The sequence below is a fragment of the Cystoisospora suis genome, assembly GCF_002600585.1.
Source record: "Cystoisospora suis strain Wien I chromosome Unknown contig_873, whole genome shotgun sequence".
Lineage (NCBI taxonomy): Eukaryota > Apicomplexa > Conoidasida > Eucoccidiorida > Sarcocystidae > Cystoisospora > Cystoisospora suis.
In genome coordinates, this window is record NW_027153674.1 from 19,294 (window position 1) to 39,432 (window position 20,139).

A 20,139-nucleotide genomic window follows, 5' to 3' on the forward strand; every position below is an offset into this window, starting at 1 on the left:
ATGCTCTTTGCTCGGGACGCCCAACCCACTGGGGCGTAGCAATTGCCGACTATGCTGTCCTGGCTGTTTGTCGACCGCGCTCAGCCCCAAGTCTGTCAACTGCAGAGGGTTTTCAAACAATTGCCTGTTCCATATGATAGACTGTACGACAAAGTTGCTGGCATAGCGGAGGCGAGATCCAGTTGACAGAAGTCGATGGCAGCAGCGGCTCCGGCTACAGATCGCTTTGGCTATGTAAACGGCGGGGTTTCTGCACATGCATTTCCCTCTGAGTAGAAATTTCCCTGCATGAATCGTGGGCATTAGACAACCTTGTAGGTAGCGCGTTTCCAGCGCACGATCAGCTGCATATTTCAGTCCTCGGTCGAAAGCGGATCGCTAGAGTAGACACCCTGACTCAGGCCACCCCACCGATCTCACCAGTCATGTGGAGGGGAGTGCGCTAAAGCAAGATTCTCTGAAGGTGGTGACGTGACCCTGATACGGTACTTCACACTTCATATCGTAGAGCACCAGGAAAGCGTTTCGCGGTCAACACAGACCAGACAAACTCCGTGTTTTTCTGGCAACCGCATCGTACGTGGGAAAGCGAAACTGAAGCCTAGGGCACACCATGGTTGTTGACCGAGACATTGTCACACTAGTAGCGCACCGCCGCCTCATCACACGACAGAATCTGCGGAGAAAAACGAACAATGCACCAAACTTCAATAAAATCACTCCAAATGGATTCAATGGAGACGGGAGTCTTTAAGAGAGACTACTAGGAATCCTAAACACTGATGTTCAAACAAAGCAAAAAGAACGCGCTGTTTTGGAGACAGGAGCAAAGACAGAACTTGCGAGCGCCGCTTTGTCCAGCGCCGCCCGTCTGGTTCACGTGCAGAACTCCGGAAGACTAGCTCCGCAGTCCCTCCTCTGACTTCCTGTCATCCACAGATCCCACCAGCTCGGACGCGTTCAGGTCATCAGCCGGGAAACTGTCAGTTTCTACATCGGCCCGCGTCAGTCGTATTGACATGTGCTGCATCCACAAGGAAAACATGAACTTGTTTTTCGTGTACAGACAAGGATTTTCCTTGAACCGTTTGCGTACACTGTTCCCCCTCAGGCCCTGTAACATGGTCAGTAGTTGATGCAGAACTGTTTTCTTTCTTCCGCAATTCACTGTCAGGTTCCGCCTCTTTCGCAATCTCGTGCGATCCTGACTGCTGGGGGAGCACGCTTGGCTTCTTCTTTTTCTTCCGTCTGATGGCTTCGTCACTCACGTCCACCAGCTTCGCCCGCGCTTCTGTCTCCTCTCTGGCATGTCCCGTCACCAGACTTCCGCCCGCAGATCGATTTGTGAGAGATCGCGGCGCCTCAGGCTTGTGAACGCGCGAAGATGAGACGTCTGATTCAGCGGTCCTGGGCGCTGCCTGCGAGCCCCCCCTTTGGCCCCGCTGCTGCTTTCGACCACCGGCAGTCTGAGGTCCTGTCGATACTCGCTCTCTGCCTTCCAATGCGGAGCCAACTGACCCTCGTCGCGAAACTCTCAGTCCCTGATGGAGTGCCTGCGAATGCTTTTTCAGGCCGTCAACAGTTTGTGTCGTCGATGCTGTTGTTTCCGCGCTACTTTTTCCTCCGGGGTGTGTTTCCTTTCTCCCCGCCACACCTGCAAGCAGGGGGTCGATGCTCGTACTCGTGTCACCGTTGACACTCGATGTCGACACCACACCGTCCCTGCGTTTTTCCTGCCCGTTCTGCGTGCGATTCTCGTGTTCTTCTCGGCGCGAATCCCCCGGGATGTGCCGGTGTTCAGGTAAAGGCACGGACTTGGAATCTTGTCCTAGTTTCTGATACGACTGTCTCTGCTCTGGAAGATGCAGGGCAGGCTCCGCATGTTCCTTCAGACTTCCCAGGTGTGCGTCATTACACTCCGGCGGCCCTTGGCTGCTCGCATCAGTCCTCTCCAGGCCATGCTCACTTTCTTCGAAAGAGTCCCCAGAAACGGGCCTTGAGGAGCCGCACGTTGCTGCCGCCGGTGACGCGAGGGGCACAAGCATCTCTGACACGATCGTTTTCTGCTGTTGCTGAACGCCGCCCAACGCGGTGCCTGCGGCCGCCACACGCAGCTGACCCTCCTGGTAATGGTCCGCTGTCCCAGCCGGCTGCGCAGACTCTGTCTCGTCCTTTTTGTCAAGCTGGGAAACCTCAAGCTTACTTCCCCGAAAAGACCCGGTTACCGGCGCAACTCCGAGACCAACAGATGCGACACTGCACGGCTGCGGCCGACGTCGCGGAGAGCCTTGTCGGCTCGACGTTTCTAGGAATGGCAAGGAATGCAACAACTGCATGTCAGAGTCTGACAAATCCACAAGTTGCTGTGCTTGCTGCCTCTTTTCTATGGTGGGTCTGCGTCCTTCCTGTACAACTGTCCACCCCAACTGCAGAAGCCGGTGCTTGGAGTACACGCTCTCACCACCACCGTCCCTCCGGTGATGAGGCGTGGTGTTTCTCAGCATACTTGCTTCGGAGTGCATCGGTCTCTTCCCCCCCCGTTCAACTTCCGCAGCATTCCGCTCGGAATCATGAAGGGTTTCCGCGATGTCTTGGCTTTCCTCTGCACGAGCCAGAAGAGACACCGCGGGAGACGCAGCGGCAACGGCAGCGAGCACAGCAGGGGACAGCGCCCCCTTCCCACGGGATAAAGCAACAAGAGCAGCTTGCAGAAGCTTCGCCTGCTGCAAGAGCTGCTGGGGTTGTTGCTCACGACACGCGACCCGCGGATTTTGACACGCTGTAGCTTGCAAGATGCAATCAGGGACTCTTTGTCGCTGGCGAGCCGATGCGTCGCCTTTTTGCCATTGGGCAGCACTGGGGGCACCAAGAACGTCCGTAGGTGGTAAGACCCGAGCAGCGTCTGGAAGGTTTTTGCTCGCGAGTTCTCCCCAACTCCTGTCTTCTCGGTGCTCACGTAGGATCGCAGCGTCTTCATCGCTACCAACACCCGAAAGAGACCCTCGAAGCTCGGCAGCCCTACCCTGCAAACGGCTCTTACTACACCTGTATTCGTGGGTAGTCCTGCTCCCCTGCCTCAACAAAGCTCCGGCGGGTTCCACCGCGCACCCCAGCCGGTTGTAGCGCGCGATGTCGGACGCGGCTTGTTGGCAAAGACTGACAGCATCAGTCTTGCGGCGCCTGTCGCCCCTTGATGACATGTTTGCATACTCTCCGTGTCTCTCGATCCCGTGGCAGCGAGAAAGCTCACGCGCGAGATTAGCTAACACAGTAGACGACCTGAGAGCGGCATCCCGTGAAAAGGGTTGCACCTTGACCGATGTGGGCGGGACTGGACTAACAGAGACATCTGGAGGCAACGGAGATGAATGCGGATGCCGGTTTTGAGAACTTCCCTCTGATTGAGGCACCAGCAGCTGCGGCTGAACCTGCGTGCCGACTTGCATCTGCTTTAGCAGTCCCCCTGTAGGCCGGAACGCCCTCGTATTCATTGCGCTCATCGTAGTGCTCCCTCCTGTTCCAAGTGCTCCTGCTTCCCCACTAGTGAGAGCCCTGCGGTGTTCCTGTTGAACCAAACGCATCAACAGGCGCTGTTGCTCCGTCAACTGACTACCCGGTCCGGCGGTAGGGAAGGGCATGGGGGGCTCCTTGAAGACCTCAGACGGGCCATTCGCCTTTCCGCCGTGATGTAGCATTGACCGCGCGGACTCCCCGTCCGCTGTGCCGAGGCGTGTATCAGCTGTGTTCGGGTTCTCAGCAAACGTTTGCCCATGCCTGACTTTCGGACTTTCCTTGGGTAACTGCGGCAATTGCTGGGCCAGCCGATCCACCATCGCTCCTACGACGACGTTACTGGAGTTGGAAGGCAGAGATTCCATTTCTGACGGCTGCTTATCGCGTGCTCGCTCTTGCTGGATTCCTTGGAGCACCTGCTGTACGCGGCGCTCAAGGAGCATTAAAGGCCCGTCATTGAGTTCTCGTTTCCCGTCCTGGTGCTGGACCCCAGACACGGGTGCGACCGGGCAGCTCGGAGATCCCACTAGAGAATTTATAGCGGCTTCCTTGGAGTACGGCACAGCAAGGTCAAGCGGCTGCCCCCCCGCTTTTCGCTGGAGACCAGGCGTGGGCGCGGCTCCCCCCGCCGGTCCAGGAACGGCGGTTACCAGCGCACATGGGCCGGCCGGCTCAGAGGCTGGAAAGGACACCCGGAGTGATTTAGAGGCCACAGGCAGGCGAGGCACGAAGGGAGCAGCGTACGGGTTAAGGGGCCGAGAGCTGAAGACACGACACGCGACAGAAGAGCTAGAAGAAATACACTACATTCAATAGAGAAGGGGGCCTGGGGGACATGCTGGTGCACGGTACAACGCGGGCTTGCATACAAGGCGCTGTGCTTGTAGTCTATCAGTTTGATCAATACCAATGTACTAGAAGCACAGAAGCCGGATCCTAGTGGCGTGATCAGGCGCGAACTGCGCTTAAGCACGCCAATATGTTTCACTCCGCGTCAGATTCTACACACTTAAGCACGCCAGTATGCTTCAGTCCGCTGCCAACGATTTTCCCATGCTCTGTACCTTTTCGGCTCCGGAGCGGTGCCCCTTGACTCCGATAACACGAACCGCTGCAGAGACTCGTGAGCCTGCAGAAGCACTTGCAACACGCCCTGTTCGCCTGCAAGTGGTATGCGAAAAAAGGGAGAGCGAGCCGGAGAACTTTAGCAAGAAATGAAAAGCACTCGGCTGTACAGACATCCTCTGCGGCCTCCGAGCAACAGCCCTATGCTGCCTGTACTCGACACTACTCTCCACTCCTGTGTATGTTCTCACCGTCGAACACAGAGGCTTCCGCACCCTTCTTAATGCCTGGTCCCGAGTTAAAGTCTACGTCATTACAACGCCGGAGCGTTACTAATGGAAGGGACGCCACTGCTCCATCGGAACCGCTCGCCGCCAGCGGTGCTTGTACGCATTGCAGTTCTCGTCCTTGCCGTAAAAGTGTCGGATCTGGGACAAGCGGTGCGGTGTTTGCGGGAGAAGGCGGCGGAGCCGGGCAGGTACGCAGTTCGGCCAGGTTATCTGAAGGGTACGAACCACAAGCAGCAGTCAGTCTGGAGTGAATTCCAGAGCAGAGAGGAAATGTTGCCTAGAAGGCCGTACGACAAGCGCGCGATTAGACCGAGACAGAGCTCCACTTGCAGCGAGAAGCAGATCCAACACTCAAAGCACGCCAACACGCAGTATGCGATAGTTTCACTGGGGAGTACCAAGAATACAATGTATGGGATTGCTTCATCTGTTCAGTCGACTGCAAGAAGAGCAAAACGAGAGCAGCTGCCAGTCTACCACAAAGCAGAACGGCAGTCCCGTGACAAAAGAGTGGCACAGGGTTGGGAGCTGATACCGACGAAGGCACCGCTGCAGACGATTGAGTTGCGGCCGCGCCTGTGCCTCATGCAGCACATCGCGCTTGAAGGAGTGGTCACTTCCCTTTCATGCCCTGTTCCCCCTCGGTAGTACGGAAAAGCGAGACCAAACAACAGACTAAAAAATAGACTAAAAGTGCTAGGCAGTGCTGGGCTTGAGCGGTCTCGAAAGCCCCCAAACCGCTGAACCACGCAGCTACCGGGTTGTCGTATGTAGCCCTGCATAGGGTGTCCCAGCTGTAACGACAGCGCCCCGAAGTAAATTGCTGTCTCCGAGCAGTTCAATTACCGTTGTCAGCATCCCCAGATGACGAGATCGAAGGCGAGGATAGGGCCTTCGCTGTCGTTCCTGTCTCTGCCATTTCTTCCCGTCTACCGTGTCTGCTTGCTGCAAGAGAAAACGGCTCCTGGGATGCAAGTGTGCCCGGCAAATCTGATGCTGGCCCTTTCCCCAGTCCTGGCTTGAGGTCTTGCCACCTGCTACGCCCGCCATCCTCGGAGGGAACTTCCCCAATTCTCTCCTCAAGTCTATTCGATTGTTCTACAATCCGGCTGAGGCGCGGCCGTAGCCTATCCAAGTGCGTCGGGACAGGGACCCCAACCTCAGCGGGGCGCCCCAGCTTTTGAAGATCTGCAAGCTCCTGCGAACCCAAAGATGGCTGCGCGCTGGGGCTATCAGGTCCTCGATCCGCGTGCTCACCCACGTACCGACGCCGGCGTTGCCGCTGCAGTGCAGGTTTGCTGGTCTGCTCGGGAAGAGACAACCTGACCTGTTTCGTTGGGCCCCCACCGTTCCGAGTATTCCGAAGGGCTTCGACAAACTGCAAGAGAAGCTGTTGGTCAGGAGTCTGCAAGCTGTCCCGAGGAGAGACGACTGTTCGGTCGAACCTCTTTGCGCGAGCAGTGCTCTGTAGGGAGGTCGCTGTCACCTGCAGACACGCCTGCGCCATGGCACCAAAGGAAACTCTTCTAAATGTGAGACAATTTACTTGGCCCAGGTTAAAGTCGCGCCTGCAGCCGGGAACTGTTTTGCGGCATGAGAAAAAAACAGCTTGGTGAATGGGGAGGGGAAATCATGCTCGGCTGTTCGCTACAACAGTAGGAGAATTGCACGGTCCACTGAAACATCTTTGCTCGTCGAGATCACAAGACTCGTTCAGCCGTACCGTCCCACTGCTACCGTTGACACATTCTGCAGCACCCCATTGTGCCGCACTCCGAGGCACTACGAGACAGAATGCTCACTCTTGATGTTGAGCTATCTGGATCCGGAAGGAGCCTAAAGCGTTCTTACCTCTTTTTCCAGCATCTTGGCCGTGCCATCTCTCTCAGGTGGCCAGTGATCTTTGATATGGCGCTGCTGACGACTCTGCTGTCGTGCTGCTCGAAGTTGGAGAAGCCGACTAATCGCACGCAGGGAAGCTGCTGTCGCCTATAATGGAAAAAATTACGGAGGGACATGTCGCGTACTTCGGAGCGGCAGCACGATCCGAGGTGACACCATATCACAGGGCAGAACTCCCGCTGCATGGATGTGAAAACGGTTACACGTCGCCAGGAGCCGGAACATCAGACCACAGTACTGTGGTCAATTACAGCAAGTTCCCTACGCCACCTTCACCCGGCTTCCAATCCCTGGCTTGCCTACTAACCGCCTACATCCGCCCTGGTCCCACTGTTACCTCTACATATGCCCCACGTGCCAAGAGAAGCAGCACAGTTTCTTCCGTCTGCATAGCTGTCATAGTGTCATAGATCAAATCACGGCTTCTTGGTTGTTTAGATTACCTCTGCGATCTCCTCGTCAACATCACCAGTGTCAGCGATGCCCGCGAGGACACTGTGACCTTTCAACAGAGGATTGAGCAGGCCTTCTGCCTCACCGACGTTGTGCTGGTCTCCCACGGCCCCGACAATGCCGCCTACCGGCGTTGGCGTCTCGGATACCCTGCCGGAGTTTTCCCTTTCCTCTTCGCCCACTGCCAAACACGTATGTAGACACAAGCACTGAGAAACTGCGGCTGAACGAGAAAATGAAAACCGCGACACAGGTGCTCCGAGAACGAGGGGTGTCGGCATCGGACTATGTGCTGGGCTGTCTAACCGCCTCCGTGAGGTGAGTGGACGCAGAGACGTGTATCTACGGTCCGCGCATAACGGTGCAAACAAACAAGTTGGGGGACAGAAAGGAAGTTTTTCTTCGCCCGTTGGTAGTTTCGGAGCATCCCTAGCATCGAGCCTGGGCACCGATTCCCCCCTGCTTTCAAGAGTCCACCCTCTTCCCTGATTCCGTCATGGGAAGCAAGCCTTTTTGGAGAGGCCTGCGACACGTAGAAGCCACCGACATGACAAACTGAAAGATCCACCGATGGTCCCGTCCAGAACGGGCGCTCTCCAACAGTTGTCACCGCTACGGAAGAGCTGAGGCCGGCACTGTTTTCTTACCTTCCGTGTGTGCCTTGCGAAGACGGATTGACATTCTCCTGGTACCCGAACAGTCGTGGTCTTCTTTCTGTCGGTCGCTTTCCTTCAGCTGATGGAGTATTGCTGGCCAGTTGAGCCGATCCGTCAGCCCACCGAAGCCGGATAGCGAGACCGGCAGAGCGCCGTTACGAGCTTGAAGAAGTTGAGGCGGTGACCCAGTTTCAGAACTACCCCCTTGATCCAGCCTCGGCAACAACAGAGGGAGTGCTGTGCGTTCGCTCCCGTCTCTTCTCCCGCTGGGGTCAACTGACTGCCCTGCTTGCACAGCCGGGTCGCGTCTATTTAGCCGCTGACACTCGCTGGCGTCTTTTGGCACTCCATGTCCACGTTGCAGCTTCCTGTTCGTTCGAGCTTTAGAGGCCTTGACTGTATGCAGGTCTGCAACGTGATTGGTTGCCGCTCTCTGAAGAGCCAGAACAGAGCCTTCTGTCTTGTTCAGGCATAGCTGACCCCGCGGACTACAGTAGCTCCTGGGACTCTGGCTGCTGTCAGGCGACAAGGGCCGGGCACAGACCGGGTGAGCTAGCAAGCTGGGGGAAGCCTGCTCCTCCTCCTCAGCTTCACTACCGATTTCGTCAAACTTCCGAAACTCCGAGTTCCGGACGTCCTGGATGGACTCACCGCACCCCTGGATGTGCTTCTGCCGAAGAGCGAGCTCGGCTATCACCAGCTCCGCTATTGCAGGAGGGCAGGCGGGCTGCGACGCGACATGCAAAATGCTGCTCTGCAAGTGTCTGTCCCTCGCAGGTTCGTCAACGGTATGCCGGACGGCGGGGACTGCAATCCTCGTGTCTGCTGAGGAGTTTTCTCTGGTCGCGCGCGGGTTAGAAAAGGCGCTCTGCAACTGCGATGGCCCCCGAGGAACTCGAGGCTTCGCAGGCAGCAGACTGTTAGAATGTCGCTCGATGGTGGCGGATTCTTGCGTTACAGCCTGCTGCTCGAGAAAAGCCCGTGGTTCATCATGTTTGATGCCCGACCGTTTCTTCTCTTGATGATAGTCAACGCTGCAACTCGGCTTCGCAGTTGCGTCGGCTTCTGCAGCCAACAGTCGGCCCTGTCGGACTTTCTCTAAAAGCATGCGGTGACAGTCATCTGTAAAGTTGGAGCTCAGTCCGCCTGCAACCCGCGTATTGTAAGCCGAGGTTGGCTGCACCAGCCGAGCTGCATGAAGAAGAGCGGAGACCGCGTGCTGCTTCAGATCTTGCATGTTGCATGTCTCTGTTGCCACACTCGAGGAAGGCACAGACGCTGTCGTGAGCTCCTCGGCCCCCTCCCTACACGCACGAACCCGCCAAAAAAAGAGCTGGAAAACGCGGTGCTCGATAGTGCGAGGTGCCCTGTCAAAAAGTGGTGCAAACTCCTTCCCGCGTACAAGGAATGCCGTGTAGCATTTGCTCGGAAGTACACCTAGCTCTGTCTGCTCGATGTATGCGCTGCGTTTACCGGATCAGCTACGGACACTTTCCGCACACTCGAGAACCTTACCGCCTGCATAGCCCTCTTTCCAGTCCTTTGCGCACTTCAGAAGGCCGTAATAGCGCCGTGGTTCCGGGGCAGAACTTGAGCAACTGCTCTGCTGTGTTGATGCCCAACAAGACTTCGCCATGTCCTTTCGGGACCGACTTCACCATCGCGCTGACAGCGGTCTGCTGTGATTTGCCTAACCGCCGACCAGGAGAGTGTTGACACTGCAGGCAATCGAGGTGCTGAAGCACCTGCCGGAGGTATTCCTCTCCTCCGCCCTCCGATTCTTGTGAAATGGTTGGCTGAGTCCCCAATTCCGGTCGGTGCTCCGACTGGGCGTGAGAAGTCTCAGCCTCTGAAGACCCACTGGCACACTGCCGTTGCTCTCTCGACTTTCCAGGTCCCATACTCTGTAACAGTAAGTGCCACAGAGGATCCGTGATCGTCGCACCTTTGCCTCCAGCCTCTCCACGAGAATAGCTCACTGCGGTATTCCCATGTACCTCGCCTTCAAGGCGCTGCGGCAGCCGCCCCTGCCGGCTATGCTGGAGGGCCTGAGAACCAGATATTTCGAGGAAATGTTTCCACTTCTGCTCCTGTTGCTCCCTTCCGACTTCCGCCTGAAGCTGTTTCCGCTTAAAGGCGGCAGAAAGCGCTGCAGCCGCCACTGCCGCCAGCACTCGTCGCGAAACCGAACTGCCTCTTGTTCGGCTGCTAAGGTTGTCTGGAGTGGTGCTGCAGCAAACACCAGCTGCAGCTTCAGTCGCTTTATTTCTCGATCCGTGGACCGCACTCGCTCCCGCTACTATCGCTGAAGTGCCACTGTCGAGAATGGATGCGCTCGTGACGACATTGCTGTCCACTCCAGAAGTTGACCAGGTGTTGTTACAGTCGGCCGCCAGCGCCTCCTGGCTGTCCTCACGTCGTTGCTGTGGCTGAGGAAACTGACTGTACGGGACGAAACACTTGGTAGGCTCCCTACTGCCGTAAGCGGGTCCAGGCCCCTGAGGACTCGCACTATTTTCATCAGGTTGTGCAGTATGGCAAGCCGGTCCTCTCATGGATGCGCGATCTTGAACCTGGGCAGTCCGCGACTGCACGACACCCGGGGTCTGAGACCCTGCCGCCATGTCACTTCCTGTACTAATAGCGAAACCCGCAAAACACCGAGCCGGGGCCTCTACTGTCACAGCCGCCGGTGCTCTCGGTCCACTTTCTTCTCCACTGTAGTCCTGCGGATTCCCAGGAACCTGGCACTGGCTTTCAGCATCAGCCGCCTGTAACAGTGAACACAACGGAGACTCGGGAAAAAGCTGCCTTTTATTTTTGTCGGTGAATTCGGGAGTGCTGAGGGTTTCAGAGAAGAGACTGCACATTTGTAATTTACCCCCTCTCGGGTCTCACGCACTCTCGAGATTGCACGGCGGAGTCAATTTCAGAATGGAATGGCCGGGCCCGGGGGAGAGCGCATCCCTTGCCTCAAGCGGCTGTTGGAGAGTCTTTGATGGAGTGACCGCGGCACACTGAGAGCGCGTTCGTGTGTGTAGTGATGCTAACACGGGGTTCCAGCCAACACCCGGGACGCTGAAACTTGTCCCCTGAGGATCATAGAGACTCACTTCCTGAGCAAGGATGGTGAGGTAGACAGCTCGGAGGTCACCGAAGCCGTCTGCGGTCCGCCGTGTGCATCCGGGCGTCGTATCCGAGGGTTTGCACACGCGGTCATTTTCACGAGTATGTGACTCCGCCTTGTTTACTTCGATCTCAGCCAGAGCTTCAGAGCCCTCGAGAGGAGGCAGCAGTGGATTCCGGCTAGCTTCCTTGTCGGCTGTGCACGGCTCTTGCGGCCCAGGGACGGGAGAGCCTCTGCCAGCTCCCGGTTGAGACGACTGACTTGACGAGCAGCCAGTGCGGGCAGCTTTGTGGGGACCTGCCTCCTCCGGTGATTTTCTCTCATCCTGTGGGATGCCATCGCTGCACAGGCGCGCTGCATGTTGTGCAGGGTCCGGGCCACAAGCAACGAGCTCATCCACTCCAGCTGTCGACAGTTGCAACTGGGTCGAGTTCCCATATATTTGCTTCGCCAAGGGCGCCTCCTCGCCGCAGGCTGACTGCTGCTCACGTACGGTGGTGGCCGAAGCCTCCGCGTTGTCTCCCGTGAGTACTGCAATGGAGGAACAAAGGTCCCTCGCAGGGTGCAACGAGGAAGAGGAGAGAGAAGGGGACGCCGAAAGGACGAAGGAAGCAAGAACATCCAACTGAAGATCTGAGAGAATCTGCTTTAGCTGTCTCGGGGCCGTTGTGGACGAGTCGCCCAAGACGGAGGCGAGAAATCGGCCTGCAGAAGAAGACGCATGTAGCAGTCCAATGTTCTCAGCACGTGCGCACTTTCTCGCACGATCCGCTCGCTGATAGGACTGCGCTTCTGCATGCGTATTGGATCCGATCCGGCAACCGGATCAGCTCGCTAAGCCAAAGGGTGCATTACTAAAATCAGAGCGACCACGAGTGCACCGAACGGAAAGAAGCGGGGAGGCGTGGCAGCCATCCGTACGAGGCACTAAAATTCACCGGGGAGGAACGATGGCGCAGGGGTGAAACGAATCAATGACAGCTAGTACCGTACCTTCGCTCCCCAGTTTACGGACCCAGAGCGGCCCAGCTGCTCCGACAAAAAGTGCGACGCGCGGCTATGTGAGAACGGGACGTTTTGCCGGTGGCAGTCTCGTGACAGGAAAGCCAAGGATGTTTAATCCGGACAGGCGGCCCCCTCGCCGTAGCGGAGAAAGGTATTGCAGGACAAAGACAGGCTGGGAGGCACCCGAGAGCAACGCCGGGGGTGTTTATCTCACGCCGAATCTGCGTACGGGGGTATATGCAACAGTAGGATGTGGGCTACATGTCCTACAAGGCACAAGTGTGGACTGGCTATTTTCCTGTGACTCCTATCTGCGGGCACTGCTTTCTCTGGAAAGCAAACTCCGGTCCACCGCCAAACGCTTGTTACCTTCTTTCGCCAGGTATGACTTACCGGGACAGAAACTGTGGAACTCGAGCAACTTGAGTGCTTCACAAACAATTCTTTCAGACAATTGACGGTCGCCGAACGATTCCTCTGATAAAGTAGGGTGTTTTGTCCCTGGTGGAGGAGGAGGACAGCGGAATAGTAGCTCCGTGTCGACGTCTTTCCGGACGACCACATATTTACAGCGAGCGAGACTGGAACACCTTGAACGGTTCTGCAATGCAGAGGAGGAGGCGGGGGTAGGAACGGCGGAGGCACTTGAGACAGGCGCGGAAAATGCATCAGTAACAGAGCCGATGTCTAACGATTCCGCCTGCAACGGAAATGAAGGAACTTCTGCCTCACTCGCCGTCGTTCTCCTATGTGATGAACAAGGCTGAGAGGCGGAGCAGTCTGTTCCTCCTACTGTCTCAGCCTTCTTGGAGAAGCCGATGGTCTCCAGGTTAGACACCATTACGAGCTCTTCTGATGGATGATGCTCCAGAAATCTGACACTGCGAGAAGAAAGAATGAGCGATGAGGGTGAAGTGGTGCGCTCCCGAGAGTCTGCAGGACGAACGTGCATAACAAGGTCTTGCGAGCCCCTCACGAGGGGAATCGAAAGAGTTACGTACGAGAAGCCGGGCCTGCTGTGTGTGCCTGGTGATTCCAAAGGCGGGGAGGAGAAACAAGTAGCATCTAGGGAGGTGAGCTGCTGGCGGTCGTGGCCGCTTTCCGCAAAGCGGCCTGACAGGTGATCTGGCCTTGTGCAGGCCGCAACCTCAAATCCAGGGGATAGGCAATTTGCCTGGCTGTTACAGTCTCGGCTGCTGGATGCCAGCTTTTCCGGGAGATTTCTCCACTCAGCGGGCACTTTCAATCCCGCTGAGTGAAGCTGATACAGGAGTTCAAAAGGACGCCGGCGACCGCCTATGTGAAATGCCAACCGCCTGTTCGTTCTCGTTGGTCCTGATTCAGTCGCGCTCGTGACCCCGTCAACAGAGCGGTAAGTAGTGGGACCGCCAGGGCATGCCCAAGAGTGAGTCCGCGGATCCGCGGGGGAAGACTGGCGAGTTCTGATGTCACGCGAACCGTCTGAGAAAGACGGGCAGCAGCAAGGGGCAGAGGCTATGGGAGCCGACTGACATGGTTCCTTGCCAGGCGGAACTGCGTCACGAGAAGCCGATCCGCCGTGGAATGGCGTATCCATGACATTGCCGGGTGGACGCCTCGTTGTCGTCTCCCTCGCCGTTGGAAGCATGATGCCTTGTGCTCCTTGTCCTCAGGCTCTTGGTCTGTGGAGGCGCTCAAGCGCTCAGAAACAAAACCCTTCTTTCGCTTCCTGTTTCTCGCGCATCAGCTAGGGTCGGCAGTCATCCGGACCTCAAGCTAAACAGGCACTTCCTCGAACAACTCGATGCGAGCATTGGTACTGCCTGCATCGGCTTTTTCTACGGCGGTTCAGCTGCGAAATCCGAAACGCTGAAGAACAGGTGACGCCTCGTGATGCGCGCTCAACAAAACGAAGGCAGACCTGGAAGTGTGCAGATGCTGATAGGGCTCCTGAAAAACGAGTGAGGAGGCGAAGCTCTGGATCCACCGCCACAGCTGTTCCGTGCTTTCTCCCGACGAACATGGGAGGCGAGTCGCCCCGTAATGTATCTGAGGTACGAAGCGGACAGAAACCAGAACTCCTGCGGAGGTAGAGCAGAAGTGGGGAAGACGGACCGGATAGTGTCTGTCGATGGCTAGGCGACGACAGTTTGGGACCAGCCGCGGACGGGACCTGCCGTCAGGCTCTTGCGCACCCCAGCATCACGAGATAACACTGCGCAGCGGTAGCCACCGGGCACGGCTGCCGTTCAAAGATGTAACTACGTCGATAAGGTTGTGTTTGGAGAGGCACTCGCTGAAAGTGTTGAGAGGCTCGCAGGACCCGGTGTTGCGAATGGGCAACACCACGTGAGGAGCAGCTTCGGGCTTGCGGACTGCTTCCCCATTGGAAGCCATACCTGGCACAAGCAGGCACCGCTCCCTCGTTTACTACTCGAGCTTTCGCCTCGGCCTTAGGACAAAGTAGCCAGTTGGGCGTGCTCCACTCCGGAAAGAGAAGGGGACAGCCGGGGGCGGGGCATCCACAGGCGGGCCAAACTAGCTTTACAGGAAAGCCTTAGACAGCAAGGTCGACGCGTACGCGCGGCTGGCTGATCAGGCCGCCGTTCCAGACGCAGAAGGGATGGGATGCTAGGTGCAAATCTACACAAGAAACAATTTTGGTGGGACAACCACTGCTATGTAAAGTACACAATCAGCCGTCGCTCCGGCTCGAAACGGAGCACGCCGGCACTGCGGCGGCGACATAGCTATTTTTGGCAGTCTCACCTTCGCACGAGACTTGGAGCACTCCCAGAACAGCGCATCTGCCGCGCCTGCAAAAAGAAGTCAGCCGACCAGGAACGCACAGATCGATGAAACAGAACTCGGAAGACACGTAATGGGAGAATTCCAACCTGCCGCAGTTTTCCATTTTTTTTTGTATGGGGAACGTGTGGGCAATCACCTCAGAGCGCGAAGGCTCTCACCACTGGGAGACAGGAGGGTCCCCGTTCTATGCGGCAGCCCACCGCGCAGGTGCGAGTGGTCTGCGCCTGGCGGACGACCCGGCATCGCAAAAAAGTTGAGGGCCGGATCATTGTGGGCGCCTTTCCGATAGGCACGCCACAGCTTAAGTGGGCGCCGGGACTTTCATCGGCGTGGAAGTGCGTTACCAAAAAGCACGGAGCGCGTGCAATGCCACGTTTCTATGCATCGGTGTGCAGCAAGGGATTCACGCCCACGACGAGTTACATGCAATGCGACAATGGAGACGTTTTCCGAAGCCCCCACGAATGCCCTGGGGCCTTGGTGCGAGAAAGGTGAAGACCCACCTTCTGCCCAGTTCCTAGCCGGCACCGTGACTGGGCCGAGACTCGACGTATGAACTAAACCTCGGTCTCGTCCAGCTTGCCGTGTAGGCGGGAAGATATCCGAAGACTTTATCAAGCTAAGCCTCCTTCAGTACACGTTTCTTCCGTTTGTATTTATAGAGATTCTCTGGTGAGCCCTCCAGCTAACTCATTCTCTCAAGTCGGCATCGAGACAACAGCAGACCAACGCCCTCGCTTTCCTCCACCCATATGGTGTATGCGGCCCGGTGGGACGCACGCCAGACCCGTTCCGCGGAATGTGCGACAACATTTTCAGCCAGCCCTGAATGTCGAGCCACAAACGGAACGAGAACGCCAGTCTGCTCCGTAAACGAGATTCAGCTGTTCCTCCCAGAAAAGGTGTTTCCGAGTACGGTGTACAACAGTAGCGGAATCTTCAACTGAGAGGTGAATTTGTGCTGCTCAGGACAGTTGTTGTTGCTGGAATTCTACCGAGGCGCTGATTAGCTCTCATTCTGAAAGCACTTCTTCGAATCTTACCTAGGATCTCTGCCGTAGACCGAAAACGTGACGGTCGAAGTATGGTATCCAATGCGTCGGATAGGACCGCAGATCCTGCAGTGTCTGTCGACACTGCTGGAGCTTCAACTCTTGTAACTCTCCGGACTTCATAGGGCGCGGTGCCACTCGGCTGGGGCCGAACTAGGAGCTAGTGTGAGACCCTTACTTAAAGAAAAGGCTGACCTAGTGTACAGGGAATGCCTTTCAGTCTGTGAGCTAAACCGCTCGAGGCAGCGAAAGACAAGACGGGTGTTTTTTTCTTCCGGCCCGCTCAGTCAAGGTTGAGTCTCCCGAGACAGCCGCCCAGGGACTTCGGTACTATAGCCTGTCTTCAGGTACCGACATCCGGGTGGATGGGCGCCCGAAACGATGAAGCCCTCATCAGTCCTGGTCGTGTTTGCGGCGTTCGCCAGAAGCAACCGGGCCCCACCAAAAAGAAATTCTTAAGAAGAGGCAAAGGCAGTGTAAGCAAAGCTATAGCGTAAAAAAAAGTACTCACTGACACCTCAGCGACTCTAGGAGCCGAGTGATCTGCATCAGATCCATGTACTGGTGGTGGCGTCGGCGCTTAAAGTGAGATCGGCTCCAGCGGGCAGAATATCTGCGCGGTGAGTTTATGAAGGTAGCCAGCGTACTGCTTTTCACACTTGATCTGCACCGTCTCCATCCTAGTACGGGAAGCCAGGAAAAATACGCCAGAAGCAACCCCCGCGCAAAAGGGTTGTGACAACTTTTCCGGTGTGTCTAAGGTGCGTTGCGAAATATGCCACTTTCTGGCTTCTGAGTGCACGGCGGCCAATAGAGCCCGCTTAGAACCGTCAGTATCGAGAAGTCGAAACGGGAACTGGGCCTGGCACGTCGCGAGCCGCGTGGCTTGAGGCCCGGAGTCGCGCTCGTCTTCCCCGAGGGAAGGCCGAGACTGAATAGAGAGAAGGCTCCTCGGGAGCCAGAGCGCTGTTCTTTCTTGCCTGAGATGTGAACTGTGGCTAGCCTCCACGAACCCTTAGCTGTAGAGCTGTCCACAACAGCCAGGCCTTCAATGAGTGAAACACTCGCTTGGATGTTGTCCGCGATCATTCATTGCGTGCGCAGTTTCGCAGCTACCAACGCCATGCTATTTTAGGGTTGATCACAGAGGGAGTGCGGAAACCTTGACAATGGAGTCTGACGAATGCAACAGCCAGTAAAACACGCTAGACGTTCCATCCGTGAAAACCGGAAGCTACTGTGTCCTGCTCCTTCGCTGCGCTTGGAGTAGGGCTGTCTCATGTGGGTGGTTGCCCTGCTATTGATGAGGAACTCCGGGTCCCCAAGTCGTAGAGACCTCGACCGATATTTTGCCTGCGTCTGGGGGACGATTCAGACCGGGCAAACACTGGGGAGACCGGACGCGGCATATCTCTCGTCGCCGGAGATGCCTCTTGTCGTGCACCGCAGCACGCGTGGGTAGAAGTGCGCGTGAGAACCACGGCGAGAGCAGGATGGAAAACTACAGCCAAATATCTAGTCTGGAGCGAGCAGAACCGCGGCTCAAGGTGGGGTGTGCTGTCGGTCCGGGCGCCGGGGTGAAAGACTTGGCACCCAGGAACGATCAGATCTCTCGTGCGCTGCCTATGCGAATTCTGGCAGAGGAGTGGAAGGAAGACCACTAGACACGATGATACAGCACACCCTCCCGGCGAGTCCGCAGGGCGGCTTCCACTTGGAGAAAGCCGAGGAAAACCACTGGGCAATGACACTCAGATCCTGACCATCCCGTAGAGTTCCAACGAGCAGTGCCAGCTGCGTACAACACACTAGCAAGCGAGAGCGTGCTACTTCCTACAGCTACTACTGCCAGAATCCCAGAAGACCCAGACAGCGAAGTTGCGTCCGTCTGCCCGCTGCAGATTAATGTTCGACTCCGTGGGGCTGCCACCCACCGGCCGACAAACGAACAGATATATTCCACCGATCCGGCGGAACCGAACGCCCTATGGGTTGCACAACCCGGTGCCACGGACGAAGAACGTCTCTTTGTGTGAGCACCCCGCGGGACCTCACATGTAGCGCTGGTTGGCGGGAAATGACTGCCCAGGGCCTCGTGCTTCTTACCTGGTTCTGGCGTGCGTCTGCAGACAGGTTCGGAGCCACCTCTGCGTCCAGTAGCCAGTGATGCACGAGGCTCCCCAGTGTGGCTGTTACATGTGGATGGACGGGTTTATAATGCGAGCGAAGTGTTCTCCGGAAGGCACACACAGGCTGGGATTCCGCCGCGTGGACAAGCGTTCTGGTCCTCTCGAGACGAGTCTTTGAAGTGTTCGTTCGCTTCCAGCTTATTTACAAGGAACTTCTGGGGTTGCCGCCTCCTACACCAAGGCTAATGTTGGAGCAGCAACAATCGTCGTCGTCGAACGCGGTGCTGCAAGCACTGAGACCGACTCCCAGCGGCACCCTACCCTCCTTTCATGCGAGCAGTTTGCAGAGGGTCTGATCAGCAAGCCACAATACGCCCACTTTACTGTATGGCCTATGTTGCTCCTTTGTCGTTTGTAGGTTTGACCGCGTATTCCCACAGAACACCTCACAACAGTGCGTTTTTGCTGAAGTTATGTCTCCCTTGGTGGACCTTGTGCTAGGTCAGTCTCCGGGCGGCAATCCTTGAAGCCATTGCACCCGGTGCCAACGCCGCGGGTGAGACGGTCTGTTGTGCAACTTGGGCTTGAGCGATGGAGTCCGGACGGACCACAGAGTTTTCCCTTTCTACAAATGATGCACTGGCACCTCTATGACAGGTGTGAAAGCAGCGGCAGAGGACAACGAGATTTACAGTCAATGAGAACGAACTAGTAACCGAAACAAATGTAAAAACACAGTATAACAGAAGGCTGCGGTTACTACCAAGCATTTGAGAATGATTGAACCCGCACTGCGCGATACGTCCGATCCTTGCTTGTTCATTCCCTGGCAGCAGGTTCAACTCCAAGCTGCATTTTTCAGACAACAGATGTGGTCGGCATCTCTGTAGAGGCTCTCAGGAGATCTGCTCTGCAGGCACGTCCACCGCACCTGCGCAAGTAGGAAAGCCACTGTGCGGTTGTGGGCGTTCAGATGCACGGATCGCGTCCTGTTTCGGTTATGGCCCGCCTGGTGGCGGGAAATCATACACCCTTTTCGGCAGCGAAGACAACGAAGAAGGCCTCGTCCATTTGAGCGTCCGAGATTTGTTCGATAAGCTACAAGCGACAGCGCTTGGTGCGGTAAGCAGTCTGACCGCCCCAGCGAGGATAAATCAGTGAACTCGTGAGGAGAGTACACCAAGCGACTCTCCGACACCCTCTGGGAGGCAGCACCACTTCTGTTTCCTTCCTCGTTTCGGGTCCTCAGGGGCAATCACCCATAGCGGTGCGACTGAGCTGCACCTGTGATCGCTCTCTCTTTCGACAAGCCAAATTAAGGGATAGTCACAGGCACGGAAAAAAAGCGATAGGGTGTGCCTCAATGCTGGAGCACTGCTCCAGAGTCTGCCTCAGTGCTTGTTCGCAGGAAACTAGTGTGGCCGTAACTTTTGCAGAGATTCGGACGGACTTGATCAAAGACCTAGGAAGGCTGTATCGTAAACAAGCCCAGCCAAGGGGTCGAGTTTGTAAGCGTACTTACCAGATCACCAGTCCTAAGAACGATGCAGAGAAAAGCAGCACTCGGCGGACGAAGCGCAAAAGCAACAGTATAATACTGTTTTGTTGGAAGGGGGCGGTCTACAAGGAGTGACCATTTCCCGCCCCCTCCCCCTTTCCCTGCCGCCAGAGAAGCCAGGCGTCCTGAACGCGGATCTTGTCCCCTGGTTTTTTGTGGCCACAGCGCACTCCCTTGTGGGACCCAGTCGGAGCGTCACGGAAGGGAAGCTCAGCAACTGCTTCGGCGTCGAAAGGGGTTACGTAAGAAATATACGAAACCTTCTCTACCGATGTAGTTTCTCTTGTACAGGGTGCATACTTCACTGGAGTGCGCAGGTGTGGAGCAACCTGTTGTCCGGTTGTGTTATTTGTCCACATGCGCAGTCGAATACGGGTGCCCACGTGGTGCCTGTCCTTGTTAAGTCAGTCGAAGAGGTAAGTAAGTCAGGCCGCTGTTACTCACCGGCAACAGACTGCGCGGCCCCGAACGACCCGCCGTTGATTGGCGACAGTGTGTTCCGTAAGCACGACATAGTTCGTCGTGTGCTACTTTGGGGACCACGGGGCTTAAGTCGAATCAAGCGGTATAGAAAGCAGGAAAGAAGCCAAGCGGATAGG

At 56.5% G+C, this 20,139-nt stretch overlaps 2 protein-coding genes across 2 annotated transcripts; one reads left to right on the forward strand and one right to left on the reverse strand.

Moving 5' to 3' along the window:
- Window positions 1-242: 242 nt before the first annotated feature.
- On the reverse strand, window positions 243-13,819 carry CSUI_002084 (uncharacterized protein). The gene is made up of 10 exons (XM_068062286.1): window positions 13,811-13,819; window positions 10,993-11,711; window positions 9,395-10,650; window positions 7,871-9,183; window positions 7,214-7,446; window positions 6,720-6,857; window positions 5,715-6,366; window positions 4,830-5,078; window positions 4,578-4,674; window positions 243-4,275 (listed from the first exon to the last, which is right to left on the reverse strand). The coding sequence occupies exons 3-10, from the start codon at window positions 10,501-10,503 to the stop codon at window positions 984-986; spliced, it is 7,083 nt and encodes a 2,360-aa protein (XP_067925739.1). The 5' UTR covers window positions 10,504-10,650; window positions 10,993-11,711; window positions 13,811-13,819; the 3' UTR covers window positions 243-983.
- On the forward strand, window positions 13,271-13,383 carry CSUI_002085 (uncharacterized protein; the record flags this gene model as incomplete). The annotated part of the gene is made up of 1 exon (XM_068062287.1): window positions 13,271-13,383. A coding segment is annotated over one exon (96 nt), but the record flags the coding sequence as incomplete, so codon positions are not given.
- Window positions 13,820-20,139: the final 6,320 nt, after the last annotated feature.